At 42.6% G+C, this 27,108-nt stretch overlaps 1 protein-coding gene across 1 annotated transcript; it reads left to right on the top strand.

Moving 5' to 3' along the window:
* Window positions 1–22,358: 22,358 nt before the first annotated feature.
* Window positions 22,359–25,472, top strand: LOC124184327. Its single transcript, XM_046573901.1, has 7 exons — window positions 22,359–22,472; window positions 22,536–22,639; window positions 22,754–22,846; window positions 22,925–23,071; window positions 23,135–23,252; window positions 23,795–24,026; window positions 24,105–25,472. Exons 1-7 carry the CDS (start codon window positions 22,359–22,361, stop codon window positions 24,269–24,271), a joined length of 975 nt encoding a protein of 324 aa, XP_046429857.1. The 3' UTR covers window positions 24,272–25,472.
* The last annotated feature ends 1,636 nt before the right edge of the window (window positions 25,473–27,108 follow it).

Genomic DNA, 27,108 nt, shown 5'->3' with positions numbered 1-27,108 from the left:
GAGGGACCTCGAAGGTCGAATAAGCCGTAATCTGACCGGTAAATTGTTAAATGTCTCATAGGGGACGCTTTGGAGGCTTGGCCGGTTCGCTGAGGGTTGTTCTAAATCCCCTGTAATGGCTGAATGCAAAGTTGCTAAAAGACACGCGGTAAATAACGAACGAAATCCAATTCCGTTGCGGTTGGAATTCACGCTCCTGCGCGTTATCCGTTCTCCTGCCAGCATAAACTACCGTATATGCGGTGGGCGGGTGGTGGCATATATACAAATCGAAATAAGCCCGACGCGTTTGATCCCATTTCAGTGGCAATCGGACGTGCGGCAATCATGACGAAATGAGACTCCGTCGTCTGCTACGCACGCATCGTCGATTCGTTTTTTTTTTCTTTTTTCTTTCTTTTTTTTCATCCATCATAAGTCGGTCATTTTCTTGTTCCATCTTCTCGTCCCCCTTTTTTTGTTCCTCGTTCGGTGTAGGCGAATGCTAAAAAGTAACCACTGGATGAATAGCTGACTCCGCATTTCAACATCTATTTAGGATTTGAACTGCAGAATTTTGTACAATGTTACGCGTATCGCACGCGTACCACACCACGTATTTCGACCGGCGCACGTGTTGCTAACAGCTTCAACTCTGCGACACAAATAAAACGTTCTCGTTTTCTCTTCTCTCTTCCCTTCTTCCTTCCTTCCTTCCTTCCTTCCTTTTTCCGCTTCCGAGACCTGTTCGTCTCCCTTCGGATCGGACGTGCATAGCAAGAAACACCCTCTACGACCTTTTGCCCTCTTCTTTTTCGCTGCTGCGGAATACCGACGCGGAATATGCGAGTTTTATCTTTGCCACGGGCTTTTATACCTTCTTTATGGACGTTCGGTTGTCGTTTGGTTTCATTTCTTCCGAGTTAACACACCGGGGGAAAGGAATCGCCGATGATTACACGCTGGGTCAATGGGTCGACGCCAATTTCGGACGCGGAGGATTACCGCGGTGATACCTAGCGTCGTTTATCAAGCACCTCGAACTCCCCTTTTCCATCGGCTACAACTTTCTGGCCGGTGGAGTATGATTCTGCCGTTTCGTCGTATTTTTTCATAATTATTATTGCTTACGTAATGTATTACTAACTCTTCTCGTCCTCTTTACCTTCCTCTCTATCCGAACGTCAACACGCCGCTCGTCACTTAACCGTGGCAATTTTCGCGTGCTTAATTCGCCAACAGCTCGCTAGACACTAATTCAATTATACACGCCGACGCTGGTGGGAGTTTGAAATTTTATCTAAATTACGCACGCTAACTAACGAGTGTTAGAAATTATATGAGATTTTAGTTACAAGTTATGATGGGCTTCCCGCTTTAGCTACTGAAACGGAATAATATTGCTCTTCTTCGAGGTCTCGAAACTCAGTCACGGCGAAACGGTGAGAGAAGAGTGAAGAAATGGTGGGATCAGGGAAACGAAGGGAGGAATGGGAAGTGAAGGAAAAGAAGAAGCTGGAGAAAAAGTAAGGACGGTGTGTAATTTGTTGGGATCACAGCCTGAATGAATAAGTACGAAAATTCCTTGCAGGCTTTTATTATTATTATAACCGACGAGTACGTGAAACGAAATACAAAGTTAATAACTGTTGCTCCGCAGAAGCATGGGCGTTGTTTCACCGCTGGAATAAAATCCATTAGCCACTTCGCCCATCGTCGCCGTGTCCTCGTGCAGTGAAAGTGAAATTGGAATCATGAATACATTATAACGGGGGCGGTGAAAACCTTAATTTTATACGAAATATCATTCTTTATACATACATATATCTGCCATGTACCCACATCCCGTGCGAAGGTGAAGATCGGGTGAATGTAAAAATATGTTCTCGCTCATACTCTTCACCATCATTCACACAGGAACAAGGCTTTCTTTCCCGTAGTTTCCACTCACAGATCATGTATTCTAACGCGATGAAATGGGATTTAACCAAGGCATTCGATTCTGTCGCCCAGTTTCTCAGCCATCCGAACGATTCTCGGTACGTTTCTTCTTCCAAGTCGTATCGATATCTAAAAACAAGAGAATATAGCCGATCGGTGACACAAGTCGGACTTGCCAAGACTCCGGAAAAAATAACTTCAAAGAGGGGAAACGATCATTGGTAAAACGATCGTTGCGGTTTTTTTTTCGTTTTAGTCTCTTTCTTTACTTGTATTTTTCTTTTTTATACGCTCACTGTCAACGTCCGGTGATACATGTCGTGAATCGCTGGAGGAATCTTATCACACCGGTACGTCGGAGGATTGAACTACTCGTCGGGTGGCAAACATACTACCGCGGGTCTCAACAGATTTCCCATGTGAGGGTGGTTGACGGAGAAAATGCGGTAGACTTCTGTCCGCGGCAAGTTACTTCCGGCGCACCTCACATGTCACTGTCAGGTGTTCCAGACTCTGCAGACAGATGTTGCCGCACACGTTTAAATAAGTACCAACCACATGCCTTATTCATAATTGCGTTAACGCACGAAGATAAACATCTACCCGTGAAACTTGGGTAAAAAATTTGTCTTAATTCCGAGAGATGCGGAGTGTCTGTTTTGAATTGATAACGAAAACGCAAACACAAAAATAAAGAAAAGGGTATAGGAATTTTCGAGTAATCCGCAACAATATCTCCTGAGGGTACGCGTTAGCTTTACTGTTTGCACTTCTCCGGAGATAATTCTACTCGAAGTTGCAAGTCTGATAAAATTTAGGGACTTACGTGGCACGCGTACGTATAATGTAATAAAATAAAACGTGTATTAAGCCTTGGATGGTGGGATGCAGGCGACGGTGGTGAAAGCCTCTATGGTAAGTTGAGTAAGCTAGAACGGAGCCTGAGCTAATGAGACGAGATATGCTTGCTCAAACAAGTTTTGACAGAATCTACCATGATGCTCAACCGTGCAGTGCTCTTTAACGAAAGATGGCTCGCTAACCGTAATGCATACGTAATGGACGAAGTTTTCATTTACTATGGTAAATGGCTTCTTGCTTGCTTGCTTGCTTGTTTGCTCGCTTGTCTTTCGCGTTCCCTAGTCTCGATCAATTTTCCTCAAACAAAAGGTAACCCCTCCAAGTCTTGATTACACCTACTAGCTGCCTCATGAGTGCCCGGGGTTACCCTTGTGTTGCGTTAGCTGCGGATATCACGATGTCACGTGAACGCCTTGTAACGCTAATTAAAGGATTGCAGGTAATTAGGTTTTAGTGAGATCTGATCGTGATCAAAATAACAATAAATGTATTTAACGAATTGACACGATAGTAGATCGATGTGATTTCGTGTTACGGCGAAGTTCCGATTGATATGTCCACTTACGCGAGTATAGATTGAAAGTGCGTGGACAACTAATATGCATTTCAAATTGAAAGAAAGGTTCTAATGTTGTGGGGGAGGGTAGAGAAGAGACACGATGTGGGTCATAAATTTTTAGGATGAGGATGTGGTGGGAAAAATGCATCTAGGTACTTGAAAGGTTGGACATAGAAAATATGAATAGAATGTACGGATAGAAAACTGAAGGACCAAGTGAAACTTGCAATTAGCAGAAAATATGTGGAAACCAGATGCATGGTTGTAAATTACCTTTTAAAGCTCAGCGAGGATTTTGCGAAGCAATAATACAATATTCTTTCGCTAGGGATCATTGAATTTCACCACATTAGGTACGAGAATTTTCCATTTTTTCGATTCCCTCTCTTTTTGTCTCTTTGTTGAATTACAGATATATTGAAAATTCTTTTCGTTTAATATCGCCGGTTTCAATATTTTTTCTCGAATGGAACGACATCGTCGAACAGTTAGCTGAATATGGTCGTGATCAACTCGAGGAAATAACCAGAAAGCTTTCGGAGAGTGTAATCGTTCAATTACGGATTATTCTGACAATCGTTATGATTGTTGTCATTGTTATTGCGCACTATGGGCGCGGGTGGTTCTAATTTCGTTATTATATTATAATACACTTATACTATTACCGTTTACTTCGTGCTTCATTATATCCGTAATAAAAGCGTGGTGATTGATTTGGGGAAGAAATAATAACAGCTGCCAACGGCTGAGCGTCACAATTATAGGCTCAAAATACATCTCGACAACTTAACAGAAACTATATTTAGCCAATTGTTGACCCCCAGGTATAATCATTACAACATTATAAGTAATGATGCATTTTTTACCATTATATGCTGCCAATAACGCCGTCATTGATTGTTACGAAAATAACAGACATTATGAAAATTGGACCAATTTCCATTTCATCCTTCCCGGTCGCCGCACGTCGAACCACCTTTAAAGTGGCTTATTCGTCGATGTGTACAAGGCTCATCGCATTAGCCGACAGAGACGCATTTTTCTAAAACTCTTCGTATCGACGGTTACTTTATGCTTCGACAAAAGGAGCTCCGGATCGACGACGTGGGGCGGGACGGATGGGCATTGTGGTGTCCGATTGTAGCCGGGAAAGAGAGTCGAAGTGGGGCTCCAGAGTCCCGGGATTAGAGTGGGTTGAAACGGTCCTAATAGGCATTCAGTAAAGGAAACGCAATTTCAGAATACGTCTTCAATCCTTACTCGCCGATCGTTTTCTACGTCTCAGATTTCAGAACGTCAAAGATTTCAGAGGACACAGTTTTATGCAAAGGAGAAAATTTTCGCTCGACGTATATTGAGATCTTTCGATATTGGCAGATGCACGGCATCGTGTTGCAAAATTCTTCTTCACATCTTTGAGACATAAGTCTTTTCGTCAATTTTATTCCATTCGCTATCGCTTACCGTGATTAGACAGACACTGATTTCTCGTAGGTACTCGCATTCCAAACGTCGGGAAGTGATGCGTTTTCGCGAGTAGAACCAATTAGCAATTTCCCTTGGTTCGCATTTGAAGTCTGAGTGGAGTCGGATCCAAACTGTAAGTGTACCTCTCGACTAGGAGAAGTTGTCAAAGCCAAAGACCCGGGAGTGGTAGCACCTTGGAGTACGTTCGGCTGTAATTTAGTCATCGTGGCAGCGGGTTGCATGCAGGAAACAGTGAATTATGATCAAAAGGTACATGCAATATCACGATGTATGTCTTTACATATATATATATATATATATCACATTTATTATTTGTAGTGCAATGTAATTTACCTGATTAATTTCTGGGATGATGTTGTCTGCGCAAATTGTTTGAGGTTCTCTTCACGAACGTTGCAAAGTGGTGAAATTTTTCAACGACTATTGTATACGCAACGTGCTGCTCTCCGGCATCCGGTAACCCATGCACGCCGAGCTGCTCGAGAAGCGTAGATACGCGGTGTGGTTAATCCCAAAGGACCCCGGTGAATCGTGTTGTTTTTAGTCTGGAAGCGTGCGAGCTGGGTGGTGGCTCCTCTTTAGGAGCAGGAAATTTGACGACGTCAAATTTCGTTCAACATCCACGACCCGGGAAACCCGCTACGTTCCCCTCGGGCCGTTTTGAGATACGACCGGTCATGCATAAGACCTCTTTCGCTGCACCATTTCACGATTAAGCCGTTCGTCTCTTTTCCAGAAAAGAAAACAAACATGTTCAGAGACGCTCGTCGCGTCCGCGTGACGCAAAGAATCGCGTAACGCATTTTTTCGAAATTACGGAAAAACGTGGAAAGCAGTTTTAATACGCCTGTGTATATTACACACGTGTGTATTTGTCGGTAATGCCGATATATGAAGCTTGTACATTATACACATGTATGCACTTATATGTGTGTATAAACTCACCGCCGAACAAACAAGAGTCGAAGCAATTTGTACAGGGTTGCCGGTAAATCAACATCACCGGCAGCACGAATGGTCCACGACATTGATTTACAGATGTTCGCATTATAGCCATGTGTACAGGTACCAACCAGCAGCAAACGTGCTCGCATGGTGATAGAACGTGTGTTCGCAATTATTCCGTTTATTTGCCAATTCATGCCGTGGTCATCGTCGTCGGTTTCTGCACGCGTCCACCTTTGAACGAAACTCGTTTTACGGCCACTTTGACGAGGCTGAACAAGCTTTAAATGCCAAATTACAATCGTTAGAGGAACGATGAGAAAAATGCAATGGAAGAAAAAAAAAAACATATGGTCAACCAATAATACATGAAGGAAAAAAAAAATTTGCCATCCATGTTTTTTCTCCACAAAAACAGATGTAAAATTGGTTCATTATTATACCCTTCCGGTATTAACCCGCACCCATACATTACACGCTTGGGTATTGTAATAGGTCGTGGGATCTTGATACGAGGCTAATGGATCATCCAATGCTTCACAGAATAATTCGTATAAAAAAAGAGTGCTCGATCGTTTTTCACTTCTTCGGCCAAAATTTCGCATTATAAATCGTGAAAAAAAATGTTTGTTCTCGGCCTTTTTTTCACCTAGTATTTTTCTTTCTTTTTTTATTGTTCTTGTTTGTGTTTTCTCCCCCCATGTTCACCGGTTGAAATATCGCCCCGATTACTTTCGCCGGGCGGAGAATTACGGCAATGACTCTCGACGACGACGACGACGCAACGGACGCGGAGAGTACCCATATACATATATACACATGTGGCGCATTATACTTTTGTATTCAATTTCTGGGGGCATTGAGTGTTCACCAGGGAACGTGAACCGAAATGATTGTACTATACCAAGGTACTGTACAGGCTACGTTCGTATTATATGTTTCATACATATGTATAGACTCATTCGTGTAATGTTATGGGCATCCCAGCCACCCGAGCTATCGCGTCATATACGCTGCAATAGCTATCAAACGATGCCCCTAATTCGATTCCTCTGATTAGCCGATTGTTTTCCGCTACCCGAGGGAAATATACCGTACGAATCGAACGGCCCAGCAGGTGGAACAAGGTTCGTCCGTACGATCTGTAGGCGGGTAGATGCACGCCACCATCACTTGATCAACGTTCGTTCGCGTGAGCTTTCCCAGATAGAAGTGAACCCGTTGCATCTGTAACCTGGTTATACGGTGACTGGTACCTACTACCTAGGGCAACCGTTGCGCAGAAATATTGCATATGAAAATTAGCATAACAATCATCGCGTTGCTGATGCAAGTGTGTGTGCGTTGAACCGAGTCGGAACGCTACGTGGTGCGAATGCAAAACAATGCTGTGTATGTGACATTTTCAGTAATATTGTTGGCCTTTCATCCCCCCGATGTATGCAAATCACTTGTAATAAGTGGGTACGTTTTGATTTTTCAACCGGTCCGCCTTTGTACCATCGGGTTTGATATTCCCAACCTTCGTTTCTTGTTTATTATTGTTATTGCCGATAGCTGCACCTTAGTTGTATTGTAGTATAGTTATCAGTGCTAATTTTATACTCGCAGAGGCGTTAACACTGGATGTGAGAATTATTTTACTTCATATTACGAAAAGTAATATGTAATATACTTCGCAGGATTTCCATGGAAATCGTTGAGCTCTCTGGAGCAACTCATAGTTTATTCGAAGAATAGAATTTTCTGAGATGATATTCAGACAAATATTTGATACTCTATTTTTATTCAAAAATATCCCAGTTTCGATGCATTCCTAAGGTGCATCATTCGGTTTTACTTTTATAATATTCGTGCGGAAATCGACCCATCCCGAATTCCTGGAATTGCACCATGTACCTTGAAATTTTTAATAATTCTGTGATTCGAGAAAGTTGCAGCAACTCTTACAGTGTGTATATAGTATCTACGGTAAATTGCACGTGATATTACAGAAATTTGCAAACGAAATTGAATGGTCTTTCGGAGAATCAAAAACGATCCATCGATGGTTCGTTGAGCATATATGATTTGTTTTTTGTAGCGTTTGCTGGTGAAAAGTTTTCACCGGGAAATAATTTTCGGCATCGTGATTATGAGGGTTTGATTCAACATAAGTACGTTTGAGGAAAGAATTATTCCTGAGACTTTGACTTATGTACCCCGTCTGATTGAAGCTTCATTCAAAAGCGGGGTTGGAAAAATGTCTTGGATCTCATTATCCGTTGATGAGGTGGAATTCAATGTTCTCCATGTCTCTGGGTTTATTTTTATATATATATATTGATATTTTTGGCGCAGTAGAAGTTGCCATTTCTTTTTGCTTGGTACTTTTTTATCCGAAGCTTGACTAAAGAACTCGACAAAAATTATTAAATTAAGATTAACGATAAATATTGCGCTTCAAATAGCAATAGAGAAATTAACACCTTGCAAATATTCTTGAAATTAAAAAAGTGCTGATTTTCCAACTTCGTAAAATGCAAGGTTTCCGATTATTGATCGAGAAGTTCAGAAAATATATAATACGACTCCAGTTTTCCGTAGTAGGATTCAGCAAAAACCATGGTGACGCTTAGAGAATGATGAATTTCAGGAAGTTGACAGTCGGAATAAGCGATATTTGATGGAAATTTTTCAATCAAGAATGTAATCCTCAACCGAATTGAACGGCGTATTCGAAAATGGAGGGTTGAAATTGAAATTTGTTAAAATGATTTGAGTAACTTGTTTGAGAATTCTTGAACCTGAGTTACGTGGGAAGCAAATCCGCGACGCGAATTACCGGAAGCCTTATCGCTGCACGGTAGTTGATCATCCGATATCACGTATATAATACATATCGAAGATATTTTTTTTTCGTGGTATAAGGTCACATATTTACTCTTCGTAATCATTCTGTAAAGTCGAAGTAATTGTTTGGAGAAGTACGAAGCTTTTGTTGGTACAAGCGTAGGGTAATTTGGCGTGAAAAACAACGAGAACAATGACTGGGATTTTGGAGGGAACGCGGAATCACGTCCCTTACAACTGTCGGTACGCGCCCCATCGACTCGAACCATCCTGGGGTGCCAAGGCGGCAGAGTCATCGCCAGCCAGGATATGCATACAATACGGTGCTGACCCACACCCGGGCTTAATCAACGAAATCAATCCTCCGCCAAACAAATATGCGTGAGTGGTTGCTGCCAAATGTTTGAGCGACAACACGCACTTGGCCGTGGAATCCCCCGTGACACTAGCCGGTGTTTGCCCTCGGGGATGGCTTTATTCGTTAATGGCTCGCTGTCCCCCGAGTTTCGCGTGCAGCGCTAGGAGAGAGAAGCGTTTGTCTCCACGCCGTTACGCGATACCGGGATAAATCCATTTAACGATACCTTGCTTACGGTACACGTGACTGCGTACCAGCCTATCCGATTTTCACAGGCTCCGATGATCTTCTTTCAGAATCTCTGCGTCCATCCGGTCCTATCGATTCTGATGACTTGTATTATCCGTAGCGAGAAAACAGACGACGCATTTTTAGAGCATTGAGGAGGTTCGTTGCATGGACGAAAGTCGATACTGTTCGTCGATTTTATTACGAGATGGGAGTGCATCGGGTATTTATTGAATTAAGATATTTGTCAGCCTTTGAAGAGCTCTTTCAATTGATGCGAAAATAGAAAATACTGGAGTTATGAACAAAATATTGAATTGTAATAGATGCTTCATTTCAAATCGATTTAGAAGTGTTGAAAATTTATTAAATTCTACTACTGTACTCTTTAGTTTAATTCAGAAGATTATCTAAACTGCTAATTCACCGGAACACTTTTCTATCACGTGGTTGGCTTCGCTAAATTTTATATCTTACAACATCGCACCGATATCGATTACCAGTAAAAAGATCCTGATATTGAATTGACAATTGCCAAAAAACAAAATATATTAGAATTTTAACCATACATTTAGAAATATTTCGAAATGAAGTATCGGTATCTCAGTTTTTTTTCATACTTCCAGTATTTTTTATTTCTGTATTTTTAAACGGATGTCGCTGCTTGCGCAGATATTACGACTATGCCAGGCCGGAAAGTTAGTAAAAGTTGTTGATGTTTGGTGAACCATTGTTGTCAATAAAATTCACTCGATTTGGGTGAGATTTTCTGACGATCGATATTCAATTTTTATCCTCTCGAGGAGTCAGAACTCTGATTATTTGAAATTTCGATTATGAAGCCATATTTCGAAAGCTTTCGAATTAAATCCTTGCATGCCTCGCGAAGATTTCTTAATTCTTCCGAACCCTTTCCAGTTGTTTATAGGTACCAAAAATTTTATCGCACATGATGTGGTTACCGCGGCTAAGTTGCTTGCTCGCTGGGCGTTGAGGATAATATTTTTCATTTTTCTTTCTTGGAAGCGAGGAGAAACAATAATCGCTCTAGCCATTCTATGGGATATATTATGCTCCGTTGATAGAAGTGCAAAGATCTCGATGCGAGGAGCCGTACAGGGACCGTCCGGTAAAAGTTGCGCAGGGACGTCGAGTATGCGGGGAAAAGCTCATGTACCTTGGAAAGCTCGAAGTAGGAGACAGTCGTTTGGGAATTGGCACGGTGACAATAAGTTAGATTTCGACAGAGTGGTCGAAGCTTGGTTTTCAAAGTTGGAACAGAGATCTTGCCCGTCTCTGGCTTCGTACTTGGACGTTACTTTACGTACCGTGAACCAAAACTGCGTGAGGATGCTGACAACCGGAAGAACTCAGGTAAACGTGTCGTGGAATGGAAATTTATTTGAACGTTACCGAAGCTTTTCGTATACATACATGTTATATGGAAACGCGTTGAACATTTGACCTTGCGGATAGAAATCAAAGATATACCCAATATAATATCGAAGTGCAGATGCGTCGATAGAAATAAAAGTCGGAGACGAACGTCGTCGTCAACTTTATATCGGCACTAGAATATCGAATGGAAAAGGAATGACCGTGGCGTTGGTACGAATCACACGGGAACCCGTCGGCGACGGAATATCGTTGATTCGAATTCCCATGACACCGGTAATAAACCGTCCCGTAATCTACGAACTCGATCGAAAAAATATAATCGAAGCTTATTCGAGGGGATATGCTGCAGAAATGATGTGTGTATGTAGAATGATATATGTATAAATATAGGTATATGTGTATCATTCCCCGTATCGCGTCCATTCCCAAAAAATCGAACGGTGCATGGTCGAGCCGATTTTCGTCCCTCTGTAATTCTTTCAGTAATATCCATTATGGTAAAAGAATAGCGGATTATCTTTTCAATCGTGCAACGTCTGTCTCTTTGGCTTAATCACGGTTATTTTCTCTTTAGTTGGTGTTTATTAAAAAAATTTTATTGCTACAATGTCACAGCTTATTTACCCGGCCCAAATTTCTCAAAAGCGCTGCTTGTAAAGGCTTTGATAATTAGTCTCGACAGTATTGAATTAAATTGTATTATAAATTTTTAAAAATTGTACAATTGATGCAGCGTGAATATCATAGCGAAATATACATTATATGCATGTAGTGAACGCCTGTGGTTTGTATTTTTATTTGTACAAGTTCGACGTCGAGTTCTGTTTTCTTCCACGAGCAATCGAAAATCCCGCGATTTAATTTTCTACGTTTTATTCTTTTCCGCCTTGTTCTGGTTTCCACGGCTTTAAACTGCAGCCTGATTTTCAAAACAGTACGTCGTCCAGATTAAATTCCCTACCAATTGCATCATGGAGCCAATTTATTCAAATCCCGAAGAGCAAAAATAAAAAAAAAACCCAACCAATTTAACGATGTTGCTGCCAACAAAAGCTCGCAGCTCGTATAACTGCCGACCGGCCACGTCGAGAAGGGCAAAATAAAATTGCAAATAAAAAAAAAAAAAAAAAAGTAAAAAGGTTAGCTAGTCGGTATCGTTATATTCATATGTATATACCGCTCCCGATAGTTTTCCCTGCTTCAGCCATTTTTAACAAGCCATGATGTGCCGTATAAAGCGTTAGTGTGAAGGGCTTTGAATAGAAATGAGTAGGTATTATAATAAATAAAGAAGAGAAAAAGGAAAAAATTACGCAGCCTACAAAGTGATTTAAGCTGTTCAAGCTTGCAGCTCTTGGATTTCGGGTTGATATAGTGATATTGGGTAAACCCAGCCAACCCTACTTATCCCAGAACTCAACCTAGCGGAGCGAAACCCACAACCAACCGCCTTCTCGACGCACTCCAGCAAAACACTGCGCCGCCCCTAGCAAAAACAGGTAATTTGAATATCACTCTGCAGTGAATTTAATATTTTAGAAAGTTCCCCCTTTCGTTACATACACGTACGCACGCATGTCATAGTATGGGAGCTTTGTGCAGAGTGTAGAGCACCTTTCATATACTTATGCGGTTGATTTTATTGCTGGTAAGATAAAATTCTACCCCTTTGACGCTGCAGGGCACGGTTGCCACCCTCTATTTACCACCCACGCGTAGGTGTACACTTGAGCAATCTCTGCACGTGTCGCATCCTCGATGCCTAACGCCTCTGAATGTTAGCCACATTCTGCATCGCCTGTTAAGTTCCATGGATTGATATATTCTTTTCACATACTTGTAACTTTTATAATTTCATATTAAGTCATTCTTATATTTTACTTTAAATTTCCGTATGCATCGCCTCCATGCGGTTTTCTTTTTTTTTTTTATCTTTTAATCGTTTTGGCAACATTACTTGGCAACTGTGAGTGAAAACTTTTATTTCGAAAGCTCAACCGAGAGAGAAAAACTCTGCGTTCATCTCAGGCAAATCGTGTTTAGGAATTCTGTCTCTGCACGAGCGTTAATTTGTTGTAGCGAATTCTAGTTTTCTTTGTAAATAAATAATTTTCAACCGAAATCCAGCCCATGATACACGCCAGAGATATATTTTTTTGCACCTTGTTTGCGTGGGAAGATGATAAATTTAAGACGTCGAGGTTTGTTGCGACCGCATGAATCGCGGGAAAACAAATGCTCGAATAATTATTCAGGATTAATTTACGCAAGAATGAATTTGGAATCCTGGAAAATCCATTATTTATACACGTTTTGTGCACAACTTTTCACATTTTCCATGCACGATCATTTATTTACTTACCTTTCTTACCGCTCTTCACAAGGCGAGTACCCGTTTACGATTACACAATATGAGATTTGTGAATTATTATTAGTCTTTCGCACATATTAAAAAATTTTAATTTTAATACAATTTACTGAATTTCAGACAGTCCTAGAGTCGCGAAATAACGTTTTTCCTAAAAATCCATCGTCACATCAACCTTGCGAACTTCAACCTTATCTCAGTCAGTGACAGGTAAAGTTCAGAGCTTGCAGGTTTGGGCTTAGGTTGAACGGAGAAACTATGCCGTCCGCCATCTATTACCGCCCACCCTCCTTCCTGTCGGTGTAATATTACCCTCGATTGATAGTCCAGGTATTTAATTGGCGGAAATGTCAGCGTGCCTTGCGAGTCGAGGTTACTCTTAATTATATACGCGTATGCCGTGTCGGGTTACAAACAACGGCGAGTTATTTAGCCCGTCGAAATTGAGTTATGCCATCCATCGCCACCGCGGTCTTCGTTCGGGCAAACGTGAAACCCGGGTTTCAGGGCTCAAACTATCTCGGTACAATAATTCCAAAAACCCATTTCAGACTTGATACATACTCATCTATTCATCCGTGATTTTTATATCGAACAAAGGAAAATCAATTCATAGGTTTAAGGGGTTTTTCCGTGACGATACACTATATTAGCACGATACGCAAGCGGAGTTTGCTGGATGAATTCTTAGTGTCTCAAATTTTCACATTTCAGTAAATTTTTCCCAAGATTTTTTTGTCCGCGGTAGGAGCTTTCAAGTGGAGAAAAGAATCGCTGAGTCGAGATGAAATAGAAATGTTGATTTTCTGCCAAATTTTTGATTCATACTACGTGAAATGTATTGGAAACATTTCTTGCTCAATTTCAATCGAGTTTGAAATTAATCAGGTTTGTTCCACGTCCAATTATACCGTTATCTTTCTATGAATCATTTTTATGCTCACCGTTCCAAGAATACTTTATCATTTTGGAAAATTTAGTCTTTCATTTGTTCAGTACAAGACGGCAAACGTCTAGACTCGGTTTGTCCGTGACACCAACCCTTTTAACAAGTCAAATGAAAGTAACGAACGAACACGATATGGCTGCACAAATCATCTTCTTATTTTTCTCCCGCTTTTCTCTCTACTTAGAAGTATAATAAACAGATAGTTTTCATCAATCTTTTCCCAGAGAGAAGGCTGTAATAAGGCAGCAGTAGTGGACTGTTTTTCTCCCTAACAAATGAAGTCCCACGTTATATTTCGAGACGTTAAGGCGGGGGATTGGTTTGATGTAGATGTGAATAGAGGGGCGCTGCTTTGTGCCGCAAGATGCTGCGAGCGATGCAAACAGCCACTTTAATATTAATGATAATTAATCTCCTCACTCGCGGACTCGCTTTATCTCTGTAATTACACATTATCCTCGCACCGTGTCAGTCTCGTCTTTCTTTCACCTTGCGGCTAGAGGCTGCGGGCAATGGCGCCCTGGAAAAACCTTCTTGCTTCAGCCTGTGAGGCGATAATACGCGGTTAAACTATTCGCCGTACCTGAGGCTGGAAAATATTAACTTTTGAAAAATAGATCGAATTACACAGATGATAATAAGTATTCAGGCGAATAATATTTTTCTTTCATTTCGATTCAGTTGTTATTTTTCCCCTCCGCTGTGCGCACCTTCGTCGGAAGACGTCTTCTCTCTTATATACTGTATTATTGCACGGCCAAGACTCTGAAACTTTCCAATTATACACATACGTGTATATCCTTGACTATTCGTTACGGTACAATTCCAGCCTCACAATCAATATCCCATCGTTCCGTCCGGTTAATCCCCGTCGTATACGTATAATATGTCGTATTATCGACCATAGCAACTGTACCATTAGATGCGATAATAATAAGGAGCCTGCTCGCCATTTTACGCCGAAATCCGCCGAAGAACGAGGAGGGAGACTAAACAGTTCCGCGAAGATTCCGATCGAATTGGTCCGCACGTGAATTAGTTGAAAAGAATTGCTCGCGCCGTATCTCCTTGAACTGTATTCAATTGAAATAAACATTTATGTAGTACCTATGAAGTAGAGATAAAAAGAAATGCTTGGAGGGGAGAAAGGAGTAAAGAGGACGGCATAGAGAGGGAGTGAGAGAGAGAGAAAGAGAGAGAGAGGGGGAGGAAAAGTTGACGGCGAACGTTTCCTACGCTCGTATAAAGAGTGATAAAAATAACAATGAAAGTCGTGAACGAGTGACATTTTATTCCGTCACGGGAGGGACGTAGAACGATATAGGAAGGGGGAGGGGGTAGTGGTGGTGGTGAGGGGGAGGAATCGCATAGCCACAGGGCACAGGAACGGATTTCGTCTTAACTTATGTCGAGCCGTCGCGTCGCGAGTCGTCGTCGTCGTCGTCGGTGACTGCGTCGGTAAATGTCAGGTGCAAGGCTCATAAATAGCGTGGCATAGCGGAACGTTCAAGTACACAGGAGGCGAACCGAAGATATGCTAACACGGTTAAGGATGTTCGTCGTCGTTCCATGGAATTTCTTGTCACGCAGTGAACCGTACGCGGCGACATCTGCGCCAGATTTCTATCGATGCCGATTTCGCAATAGGATTCTATCTTATGAAAAATTTCCCACATCAACCCCTAAAAAGCAGAGAAATAAATCGACAAGGGGATTTCGCAGGTTCTAATCGCGGTGCCAGCTGTTAGTCGTCAGGCACGAGGCGAGACTCTGAGCTGGGCTGATAAACCAAATTCGATTATTCGCTCCTCCATCGATATTCTTATTGCACACAGGGCGTTTGAATCGCGGTGAAAGTGCGTGAAACACACTAATCCGCCTAGTCAGCCGCGAGCTTTTGTTGAAAGAGGTACGATCTACAGGCGCGTGTTAAATGTTACGACAAACAAACGAACCTCCGAACCTTAACCCCGTTTCCTCGGAGTGCTGACGAAGGATAGCCGATTCTGCAGGGTAAAATCCACACGGTGTAATATATTAAGTACCGGGTTACCTTACACACGCGCACCTATACATTATGCATACATACCTGCATACCTATACATATACACCCCTCTTCGATCCAGCCACTTTAAATTCTATCGGGTTATACCGGCGTGCAGCAGCATTTTTATATAACCCAACGCGGAAGCTGCTTGTCAGATCGAAAAAAAGAAGGCAATCAAGCCGGTCGCTCGTTGAGGGGTAAAAAGAAAACAAAAAGAAGTGAAAAAAAAACGTGATTAGCTAATAAACTCATTTGATGAAAAGCAGCCGATAATGAAACGTAGTGGGTAACGAACCGATAGAAGGAGAGTCGAAAAATGAGATGAAGCGAAAAGAAAAATGATTTAATAAGGAAATAAATAAATGGTATGAAAAAAAAGAAATAACAAAAATAAGAAAAAAAAAAACACCAAGAGCTTGACTTATAGATATATCGTGCGAGTATAACACATAGATTCGCAGAGTTCTACGTGAAGCGCCTCGTAAGGGAGGACATTATCGTATTTCTCGTGGACGACCGGCGAACAGGAGATATAAAGGCATTATCTTAACGTCTTCTGGGGGTGCTACTGCGACTGCATTCGTAATCGAACTGGGGCTAAGTTACTATTGATTTCAGTCAGCACCCCTTCCCTTTACAGCAAGCGGCATTCGGTCCTTTTTGGCTTTTCGCATTCAAACTGCAGAGTCGATTCACCGTGATACCCTGTTCAGTTTCATCGCATATCAAGAGTGCCGGGGTGGGTTAAATTTGACAAATGGAGAAAACAGTTGAAGCCATTGGTCACCCTTCATCTCTTCTCTGACCGTGGTACAATTTTAATTCTTCTCAAGCAGATATCAGAAAATAGCGTCTCCTATTGAAGTTCCCGGTTTATGTACGTATTCATTTTGCAGATGAAAAAACTGACGATGAAATAAATTCGAGAATGTTGAAATCTTTGTTTGCAGAGATGGTCTAAATATCGGAGTTTCGCAAGAAATTATCAGAATAATGCTACCGCATTTATATTTTCTCTGGATTTTCCAGCTCTCACGTGCCATAACCAACCCTCATAAATTGTTGCATTCGCTACTGAGACAACATTACGCGAAGACGCTGTATTATACATGGCTGCATTATTGCAAGCGATGGAAAGTAACATTGTACAGAATAAGCGATTGATCGCGAGAGACTGCAGCGGCGTTGGAGTGAGCGAGAAAATGTTGACACGAGGAAATTGAATAACGAGAATTTTATGTTATCGTGCAAAAGGCGGAAACACCCATAATACGTTGAGGGAAAATCTCGCGGCTTTTGAAAGCGGTCATTTCACTCACTTTAATATTTCCATATTATTACCATTACGCTATGCGCCAACTCACACACGGATATGTGAATATACGTATACATAATTACGTATACATATATATACATAGACATATTCACAATTTGCAGCACTTGAATAAGTATTTTCTCACCGGCAAAACCATTCGGCAGGCAAATTTCAACCTCCGCGTAATCAGCCGAGAACCGTAAAATAACCTAACCCCGTATTAATCCAACGCCAGTACGATTTTGAACATTCGGAGAGAGGACCGAAACTCTGATTCAAATCTAAGTCATATTAGAACGGCTGAATGGTCCTGCCGGATTCCCATTTCGCGTTTCGTGCTAGGAAAGGCGTTTTCTCCGTTACGATTCGCCGTCCGCGGGGACCGGTATCTATTAGCGCAGATTGGCTTCGCACGCAAGATATTCGGCTCGACCCTGCAATTAGAACGGAATCTACGCGCCTCGATTCTAGTACGGTCTCGCAACGATCGTACATACCTACCAAGAATCATGGCTGTGTACCTACAGAATCATGCTTCTACACGTGCCGTCAATTCGTCCAGGACTCTCGGGCTCTCCACCAAATTACCGAAATAAGGGCCTGGGTCAGGACACGCCAGCTATTTATACGTTATAGGCGCCGCCAAAGCGGACACGTGACAAACCGTCCGTATCAAATTTTTAAGCAAACTTCAGACAAATTCTCGAGTGCCGTAGGTGAAAGCCGAGAGAGAGAGAGAGAGAGAGAGAGAGAGAGAGAGAGAGAGAGAGAGAGAGAGAGAGAGAGAGAGAGAGAGAGAGAGAGAGAGAGAGAGAGAGAGAGAGAGAGAGAGAGAGAGAGAGAGAGAGAGAGAGAGAGAGAGAGAGAATAAGGGGAAAAACACAAAACTAGAAACAGATAAAAGAGATAAGTATAAGGGGTGATTTTTCACTACATATACGATGGCAGACTTCATTCATGGTGAGGGTTTAAAAGCCGGTATTATTTCCAAACCACATGGTTTGTCGCTCACTCGAGGTAGTTTATTTTCACAGATTCGTCGAAAGTTTTGGTGAAACAAGCCGTGAAAAGGGATATGCTTTGTTCGAGGAAGCCTCACGTTCCACGAATCGTTACACCGTGTATAGACAGTTTGTAATAGTACCGGACGCCTATGGCTTCGGTTATTTTCGCTGGTAAATAACGTACATTCGAGACGTGATGAAAACCCTTCGAAAAGTGGCCAACCAGACCGTAAACCGCGCGTGGTCGTTTCCGTGAATTTTTCCCTGCGCAGCAAATGATTTCCTCTGCAGTGTTTTCATTCCAATTTTCATATCCTCGCGGTTTTTTTTTTTTTTTCTTCACACCTTTATAAATATAATGTTTCCAGATTCTTTTTTTTTTTCTCCTATTTTGCCAGTGTCTGAACCGAGTGAAGACACAGTGAAAAAGAGGAGAAAGAAAATTAGACACAAGATAGTAAAAACATAATATAAGGCACAACGAAAAAAAGGATCCAAGAGTGAGGCCAATTTCGAACGTATTTTTGCCGGCGTCTCGTGTAATTCCATCAAATTCCGCATTCAATTTCGTATCTTCTCAGGCATTCTTCATTCCTCTCCCACGAATACCCCGCCATCCCGTTCCGTCGTTCTCCTCCCCCCCCCCCCCCCTCTTTCCTGTTTCTTCATTTTTCACCGCACCCCAAACTCCTCCGCTCTCCACCCCTTTTCGCCTCCGTGGCACGTCAACTATTCGACGTGTCGTCGCTGCTGCCTCCGCAAACGTCGTCTCGACACGTTCCCTTCTTGGCATAGGCAAATTGCGTTTGATAAACGATCACACTTTCCTAGACAGCCCTCACGCGATTTTACCGCTCACTCTTTCACAGCTCTTGTACATATACATAACATATACCTACCTATAAGACGTATGTGCCGTGTCTCGCTTTTCTGAATTCATTATTTCACCTCTTTTACTCTTTTTGATCTCCCACATCTTTTTTTTTGTCTTTTTTTGAAAAATTCATGTCTCTCTCCGTTCTCCGATCTTCTTTGTCGTAGCCCCTATCCATACAATATAAGCCTTTGTCCCTAAAATTTCGTCGTGATTTGTGAAGTGGCTTTGGATTTATGGCCCGCGGAGGTATAAAGCTTTCGACATCCACGCTTCCGCATATTTTGTCCAATACTTCACGGATATGCGTGTCTCTTCGCTTCTCCCTCTACCTCTCTCTCTCTCTCTATCTCTCTCACACCTACTCTTCACCTTTCTTTCTCTCCGTCTTTAACACGTGCGAACAAACGGTCGATCATTTTTTAGTCGCACTATTTGCAGAACCCTGCAGTGACGGGATCGCCGATTCGGCGCTGGTATGCCGGAAAGATATGGACGAGCCACATCGTTGAGATCCGGCTAGCGAAAGGATTCCCCGGTCGGAATTCGAGGCACCAAAGGGAGTTGATTCCTGTCGGATCGTTGGATATTTTTCTCCCCTCGCGGAGTTGGGCAGACCGACGCAGTCAAGGGTGTTTGCAAAACCGTGGCGAACCCGCGCGTTCTCTCCCCGAATCACCAGATCCGCCGTGTAATCCTGGCCATAGATTTGCCCGAGGATCTGGACCAGGGATTCCCCGACGGCTCCCTGGGCAAATAGAGTTAATGCACGATTCTGCTCCTTGCGAATCTCGCCCCGTTTATACTGACCTATATAACCGTTCCCCCAAAAAAGAGACACCAGGACCAACCGCACTCCTCGAACTAGCCTGCTGCTTTACGTCCGGCAGGCCATTTTGCCTCCGGTCGCCCGGTTCGGTGAGAATTAAAATGAATCTTCACCGGTCTGCGGTGTACTCGCGGTCACTTTAAGCCCCCCTCCCCATTAAATGATCTCCCGGCGGACCCTGCGGCTCCTGGATCGGCTAACTAAAACGGATCTCCGCAAATCCTTGCTCGGAACAATGATCGAACGACGTTGGCCATCCACTGCCCATCCATCAGTAACGCCGAAGATTTCTTCTCGCCGGCTAGCTGCAACTGAAACGACAGGGAAAATAAAATGTCAACGGCACCGCTTTCCTTTCGCCTTTCGTCGAGTTTAAATTGCGTGTTAGATATATGTATAAGTGTGTATACAGGTATACGAGAATTGATTTCAAAAGTACCGGAGATTCAAAGCTTTTACTTTACAGTTTCGAGAATGCGGGAAAGTTTTTCATTTATAGTTTTTTTCAATGAACCGACCGTGTGGTGAAAATTACCACTCTTTGACAGGCGGCTAACTCAAGCAGAGCACGCGCTGCTTTATCGTTTAAAATTTTCTTCCAAGCCCCCGTAGTTAAGTATGAAATTCAAAAATTATTTGGGCCCGGGCTTTTGTGCGTTCGATTGGTGGATATATTTTCAACGACACCCAGCTGAGCGTCGCTGCATTATACGCAGAATCGATCGTTGCCCGTTCAATCATTTTTGACGGGTTTGTCGATGAGTTAATCCCGCGTCCTTTGCCGGCACAAGACCTGAATAAATAGGTTTAATCAAGCGCTCGGATAGCGTTCCATAGTCGTGGCTCGTAAGCTATTTTTCTCGCCGACCCTGCAGCTTGTGCTGTGCTTTTCTGTTCTATCGAATCTTATACGTCTATGTCTCACTGAAACTGTGACGATAAAATTCGTGTTTATTTTTATAGCGTTCGCTGCAGTCTTCGGCCAATTTCTGTCCGTCTTTCCTTGTATAATTTCTTTGAAACCGGACAACGCGGTCTGCCTTTCGACTAACAAGCTGTACTATAGAAAGGGCGGTAAATATCGGGAGCGATTGGAAAAGTAGAATCGTGCAAAGTTCTTATCCTCCCGCTGCTCGGGGTACTCTAGAGATTCCAGGTAGACAGGTGCTTTTGGGTACCATAAGTCGCGTCCAATGGTCGGGGTTTTCTCCCGCCAAGGATTCACGTAGAGCCTTAACTGTTATTGGCGCGTTTCCACTTCCCGCTTGACACTTTCCACATCCCGTTTCTCGCTCCAGCTTAAATTGCTCCACGACCTTCTTCTGGGCAGCATCTATATCTACGGGTTTGCAGGGTGATCACGATATCAGGAACACCAAATTTCCATGATTAAGTCCTTCCTTCGTTCAGTCATTTTCCATTGATACTCTGCCTCCGTATAATACGGTCATAGAATATTTGAAAATAGTCAATTTCAAAAAAAATTCTTTATGTCGCATCTAAAAGATCTTAATTCCAGAAACTCGTTTTCAATGGAATCACAGCTACAATCCCTACGAATGCGTTGTTGACGGAAAACAGGCTGGACAGTTTCTTTGTTTATTTATTTATTCTTTTTTTCTTTGTTCTGAAGCCGCGTTTCATTGCCTGGATTGCGAGTAGAGAGCTGGATTAGCGGGAAACGGGAAGTTGGGGGGATGGATTCGGTCCGTCGGTAATCCCCAAAACTGGGTTTTACCACGTAACGGAATGGAGCTTAGACCGAAAGTGGAAAAGTAGGCAGGACGTAAAAGTGTAAGTATACCTTGATGAACCATTCGTCGACAAACCTTTGACGATCTCCAACCGCAATGGACTCGAGTCTCGTGTTACATCGCCCAAATTACTCTCGGCAAGCGGAGTAATGTTTCAAAGGTGATCACACCCTCCCTAATTCCTGCATTCAGACGCAAAACCTGATAGCGAAAATTTTCCCACCGACGTTTCCACTTTCGCTGGTCCGCTCTTTCTCCTTTATTCTCGCTTTCCCTTCATCGGTAACAATTTCACCCTACAGCTGATCCTTTTTTCAACCCACATGTATACTTACACGGCGTACCTGCTTCTCGGGTAAAACTTGATTACTATCATCACAGCAAGCGCTGATCAAGTCTGCAGAGCTTCGTTTGAAACAAAATGCAGTCTGGAAACCTTCAGGCTTCATTTATCGACTTCACTGCCTTCCGTGATTCGCAAAATTTTGACGGGTAAACGTCAGTTTAGAAATGCAATGATATAGAAATACTTCAGAATTTTTTCTCCACGCGGAACGCGTCAATTTAGTATAAATTAATCGATGCAAATTATCTGTCGATGACGATAACTCAAAATTAAAAACGTCATTATGGTATCAAAAAGGGTGAAATACGCTCTGGCCCATCTCTCACGGAGGCAGCACATGGCCATGCTTGCTAGACCGGCGTGGAGACGTCTGAATAAAACTGACATTCATTATATTGTAAGATGAAATTGAAATTTTCAGAAACATCGCTCAATTTCACACATTTTCCTTCGTGTTCAGGCAGACCCGTATTCCGTGCATCGTTCAGCCCTGAAATGTCACCCCTCAAAGAGACTCAGAATCATGTCGCAGCCAAGAGTAGTCAACAAAAAATTCGACCCCACGTAAATTATTTACGTTTAAATTTCCTATTGCACCTACGTCTACATTCGTTGACTATTTATTCGGGTTCACAATGCGCGCAGTTATTCAACAAAAGCATTTAATCGATGTTTCAGGAAGCTCGGGTCCAGCTATCCGAAAATCCATCCGAAAACTTTGAATGCAAAGCCCAGTAAGCGAATTGTCGAGATGTCACTGCCTAAGAAAAGGTATCGTTGATAAATGTCCATGAACATGCAACGTTCGTCGGTGTAAGTGAAACTTTAATCGGTGATGATGTTTAACAGAATGCTCCTGATAACGAGGAAACAGTTCTTTGAAAACAAAACAGTGGTACGGAATATCGACTCGATCCTCAAGGCGATCACCAAGACGCGTTACTTCAAGTACAGAATCCTCTGTCTTGCGGCGGAGCAGCGAATGATGGCAAAAGCGTAAGCACGAAATTCGCCGTGTATCTGACGTGGGTGAGAATCATTGAAAATTTCTTCCTCAAGGGCGAAGCTCCGTAAGCGGCTTCACAAGGCTCTTTCGAAGCCCGAGGATTGGGCAAAGCACAAGCAAACATTAGAGCGGATTGCAGTGCCAAAAGTTGTTCCTGAACCCTGGACACCCGTAAGTATTGACACCCCGAATGATTTCTGGTCCCGTTTTATCCGGTTCCTTGTTCCTTTTTCCTTCCTCGTTAATTAACGAAGCTTCGATTAATTTCTCTCCTGTCAGGTCGCTCAGCTTTTCCTTTCGTCATCCTCACCCTGTTTCTTTTAGTCGTCCTCTTCCTCCTCCTCCTCCTCCTCCTCCTCCTTCTTCTTCTCCTCATCACCCCGCCAAGACACACATGCAATATCCCGTCACGCCGCAGACATTTCTATCCCTGTCACCAGGATACTGTTTTCTTTTAGATTATCTCGAGGTTGATCCAAATTTCATTTCTCTACGTCACGCAATGTGCTTTTCCCTTGCGGGTCTCGAGTCGCGAAGCGGCCGAGTCCTACCTTCGGGATGTTTTACTATAATGGAAAAATAAATACTTACTCAACAGTTTGCCCGTACAGATTGTGACATACATCATGTCGCGTGCGAAACGCGTCATGGGGTATGCGTACAGGTTTGCATGCTGTGACAACTAATTACTTTTTCCAATCATCCGCGTGAAGGATCGCGGTGAGAAAAAGAGCATCGAAGAAATGAAGGATAGGCTGGATATCCTGGCCCAGCCGGTGGTCAAGGATTCAGGGGCGAAGCTGAATCCCTTCTCGGTCAAACCTGGCGCGTTGAAATACCAGGCAAGCGAACGCATCAAGGAAATAGCGGTTCGCAAGATAACCAAAGACGCGTATCCCCCGAAAGATCCAACCGCCGTTTCTCCGGCCGCCATTAGGGCAGTTCGTGAGTATCGACTGATTCTGCGAGATTCGCGTATGAAACGGAATTGAAAATTGTCTCCTTCTTGGTCCCTTTTCACAGCCACACCGAGGATCCTGATTCTCGCAAAACCAGCCGCCAGGCCTCCCGGACGCGAGACGGATTTGAAGGAAGACGCTTTCAGCGTCGTGCCAAGGGCGCTCAAGGCCAAGTGTACGGCACGAACGAAAATACTTGCCAAGCCCAAGTCGTACGGCAATTCCACATAAAGTGACCGGAGATGAAACGCCGGCACGTTTCGAACGGATCGACGCGACGTACGCATCCCTCGACCGCAGGACCCTCCGTTTCTTCATTCGCCTCGCAATCAGTCCTGGTGTCTCCTCTTGTGTCATACATGCGATATATCTCGTTCGTATAAGTTTTGCAACTACCGTCAAACCGTAAACCTTTCATTAATCATAAGAGAGACCGAGAAATTGTGGAAAGAGATGAAAAACCTGGAATATGATGAGCACTGTACTCTTGTCATGCCTCGCTGCCCACTCCGCGACATCGTCTCGACGACTCGCCGCAGTACTTGAATTAAATATTCCTGGGCTTATTTATTTATTTAGCCTATGAAGAGAGAAAGCTCTCGTTCTTCCCTTCGCGCTTGTTCGTCATCGGTTGGCTCCAGGGTAGGAGAAAATTGTTCGCTTACGTTACATAAATAACATCGCCTTTACAGGATTACGGTGAAAATTTAATAATATTGAGAGCTTACTTCCCGCAAGCTGACGGCGAGCTTACGGCAATAGGTATATAAGGTGCCTTGCTTACCTGTAACTGGAAAATGGAAAATTCACCGTGACAGACGACATGTACATACATACCTTCCGCCTAGATTCGCTCCATCCTTTGTCTACAAATTTTCCTCCTATGGTCACATTTTCCGCCTCACCTACGTGGACGAGACAGTAGAAAAGTAACATTTGGCTCACGGTGACCGAGCTTTGCAAACTGATACTGCACGGTTGATTTCGTAGGTGAACGATGCATCTTTTTTCCCGCGAAGCATTGTTATTAGATATAGTGATTCGCTTCACGATTTTTCATAAGATTGTACGGTTTCAAAAAAGAATTGAATTTTTCCAGATTTTTCCCCATAGGTAATGTGAGACATTGCGAAGCAGTCTCGTTATATTCTTTTGTCATCGTAGAAATTGACGATTGAAAGATACCTGATTAGAAATTCAATCTTTCTTCCTGTTCATCTCATAGACGTATATTTCTCTGTATGAAGAAGAAACGGGAGAGAGAGAAAGAAACGTGGGACAAGGAAGAAACAAAAATTATCAAATGATTCAATTATTTCCACCAGGAAAGGGAATGAGGCAAAGGTACGTATGTATAACTTCTTCTGGTACATCCTTGCATCCTGACTGCCTGTATCCTGTAAAACAGCTCTATTTTACGTGATATAATATATACTAGTCTTTTTTTCTCCACCTTTTATTTTAACTTTTTTCAATACATAATCTCATACATTCATTTATGGGTTTTCCATAAAAGTTGAATTATATGTACCCGCCGCCGCGTTTTAATCCGCACAATTATCTTATACATAATAATTCTTTATTATCAAAGTTGCACAGAGAATTTACATTTCCTCCTTGCCGTTGCGGCGACCACCTGGAACCTGCATGATTCGATGCTAAACTGAAGAAAAACAAGTAAGAAAAGAACTCGATAAAGTTGCTAGCGGAGAACCTAGAAGGAGAAACGTGAGCGCAGATGAGATTTGAATTTTTCTGTGAGCTGGCCTGCTCACCTGCCTTTTCACTTGAACGTCTGTTCATTGTAATGTTTTAAATATCGTCAGTTACCAAATAACCTTGCAATACCTACTAATTAAAATTCAAACCTTATACCTCACACAAAGGGCAATTATGAATGGAAAAAATTTGATTTTCAGCCTGCTCAGAAACGAGCAGCTGGTAGAAAGGAACCAACGTAACCGCTTAGTTGGCTTCAGTAGCTCTGAGAGAATAGAGTTTCCGTAAAATACTAATGAAAGTTAAAGTTCAGTAATTAATTACCGTTAAAATGATCAACTAGTGCCCAACAAACTCGGTATGACGTATCGCGTGGAGATATTGAAATCGTCAAGTCAAAGCATTGCTCACATTCAATTTTATTGATAATGATGCTTCGGTAATTAAAAATAACGTCGCACAACTGAATTGATTAAAAGTAATACTGTCGCCACGCTATTGCAGCGACAGCACAGCAAAGCAGTTCGAATAATCCTTCGTGTGTTCTTCTCGCTGTCTACTGGATTGAAAGGTTTTAATGGGATAGCATCTCTTGTGAACGAGAAACGAAAAAAAGTGTCAATATAAATCTGCGACTCGGCTCAGTAGTCCGAAAACCGCTTCGAAAACTTGGTTTACTTTACTAATTGACGCCAGAAACTTTCAATGCGAGTAATCTCTTAATATCATCAATGCTTTACGTTAACAGTGTTTTAAATTATTAGTAGCTGGAGTTCCACGTGTCGTAGATGCTTGCAAGTGATTCAACCGATCCAAAAATACAAGATAAAATCAGAGCTGTTATAAAGACAGTTAGTGAACCTTTTTTTCATTTCTTTTTTTTCAGAAATGATCAAACGAGAACTTTACTGATGGGACGGAGTGAATCGTAAGCTTGTCGAAACGATCTCTGATGATGATTTAGCCAGCATTGCACTCACCCAGCTTTTTGTAATACGCTTCTATTGAAATTATACCGATTACAGAACAGCGTCGCGTGACGTAAAACTGAGTCCGTGGCCGATGCTGTCGCATAAAAAATCCCAAAGTACAAATACGCTCTTGCTGTAGGTGCGACAGGTGTCAATTAGAGCCAAAAGCAGCAGTCCAACGCATCTACAGAAGAAGCTGCACCTCCACGAAGAATCGCGTGCACCAGATTCATTCGGCTCCGAGTAGAATCTAGACTCCAAAGAGAATGCAACCCATTTTCGAAAATCTTTAGCATCGTAACAATAGTACAAAACACGTGTTTTACAAACGCGTGAACCTCGCCGTGAATGTCATTTAATACGAATTCAAACAAGAAC

This window comes from Neodiprion fabricii, chromosome 6, assembly GCF_021155785.1.
Source record: "Neodiprion fabricii isolate iyNeoFabr1 chromosome 6, iyNeoFabr1.1, whole genome shotgun sequence".
NCBI lineage: Eukaryota > Metazoa > Arthropoda > Insecta > Hymenoptera > Diprionidae > Neodiprion > Neodiprion fabricii.
Note: the sequence above shows the minus strand (reverse complement) of the source record. Positions and strands in the feature narration are given on the sequence as shown.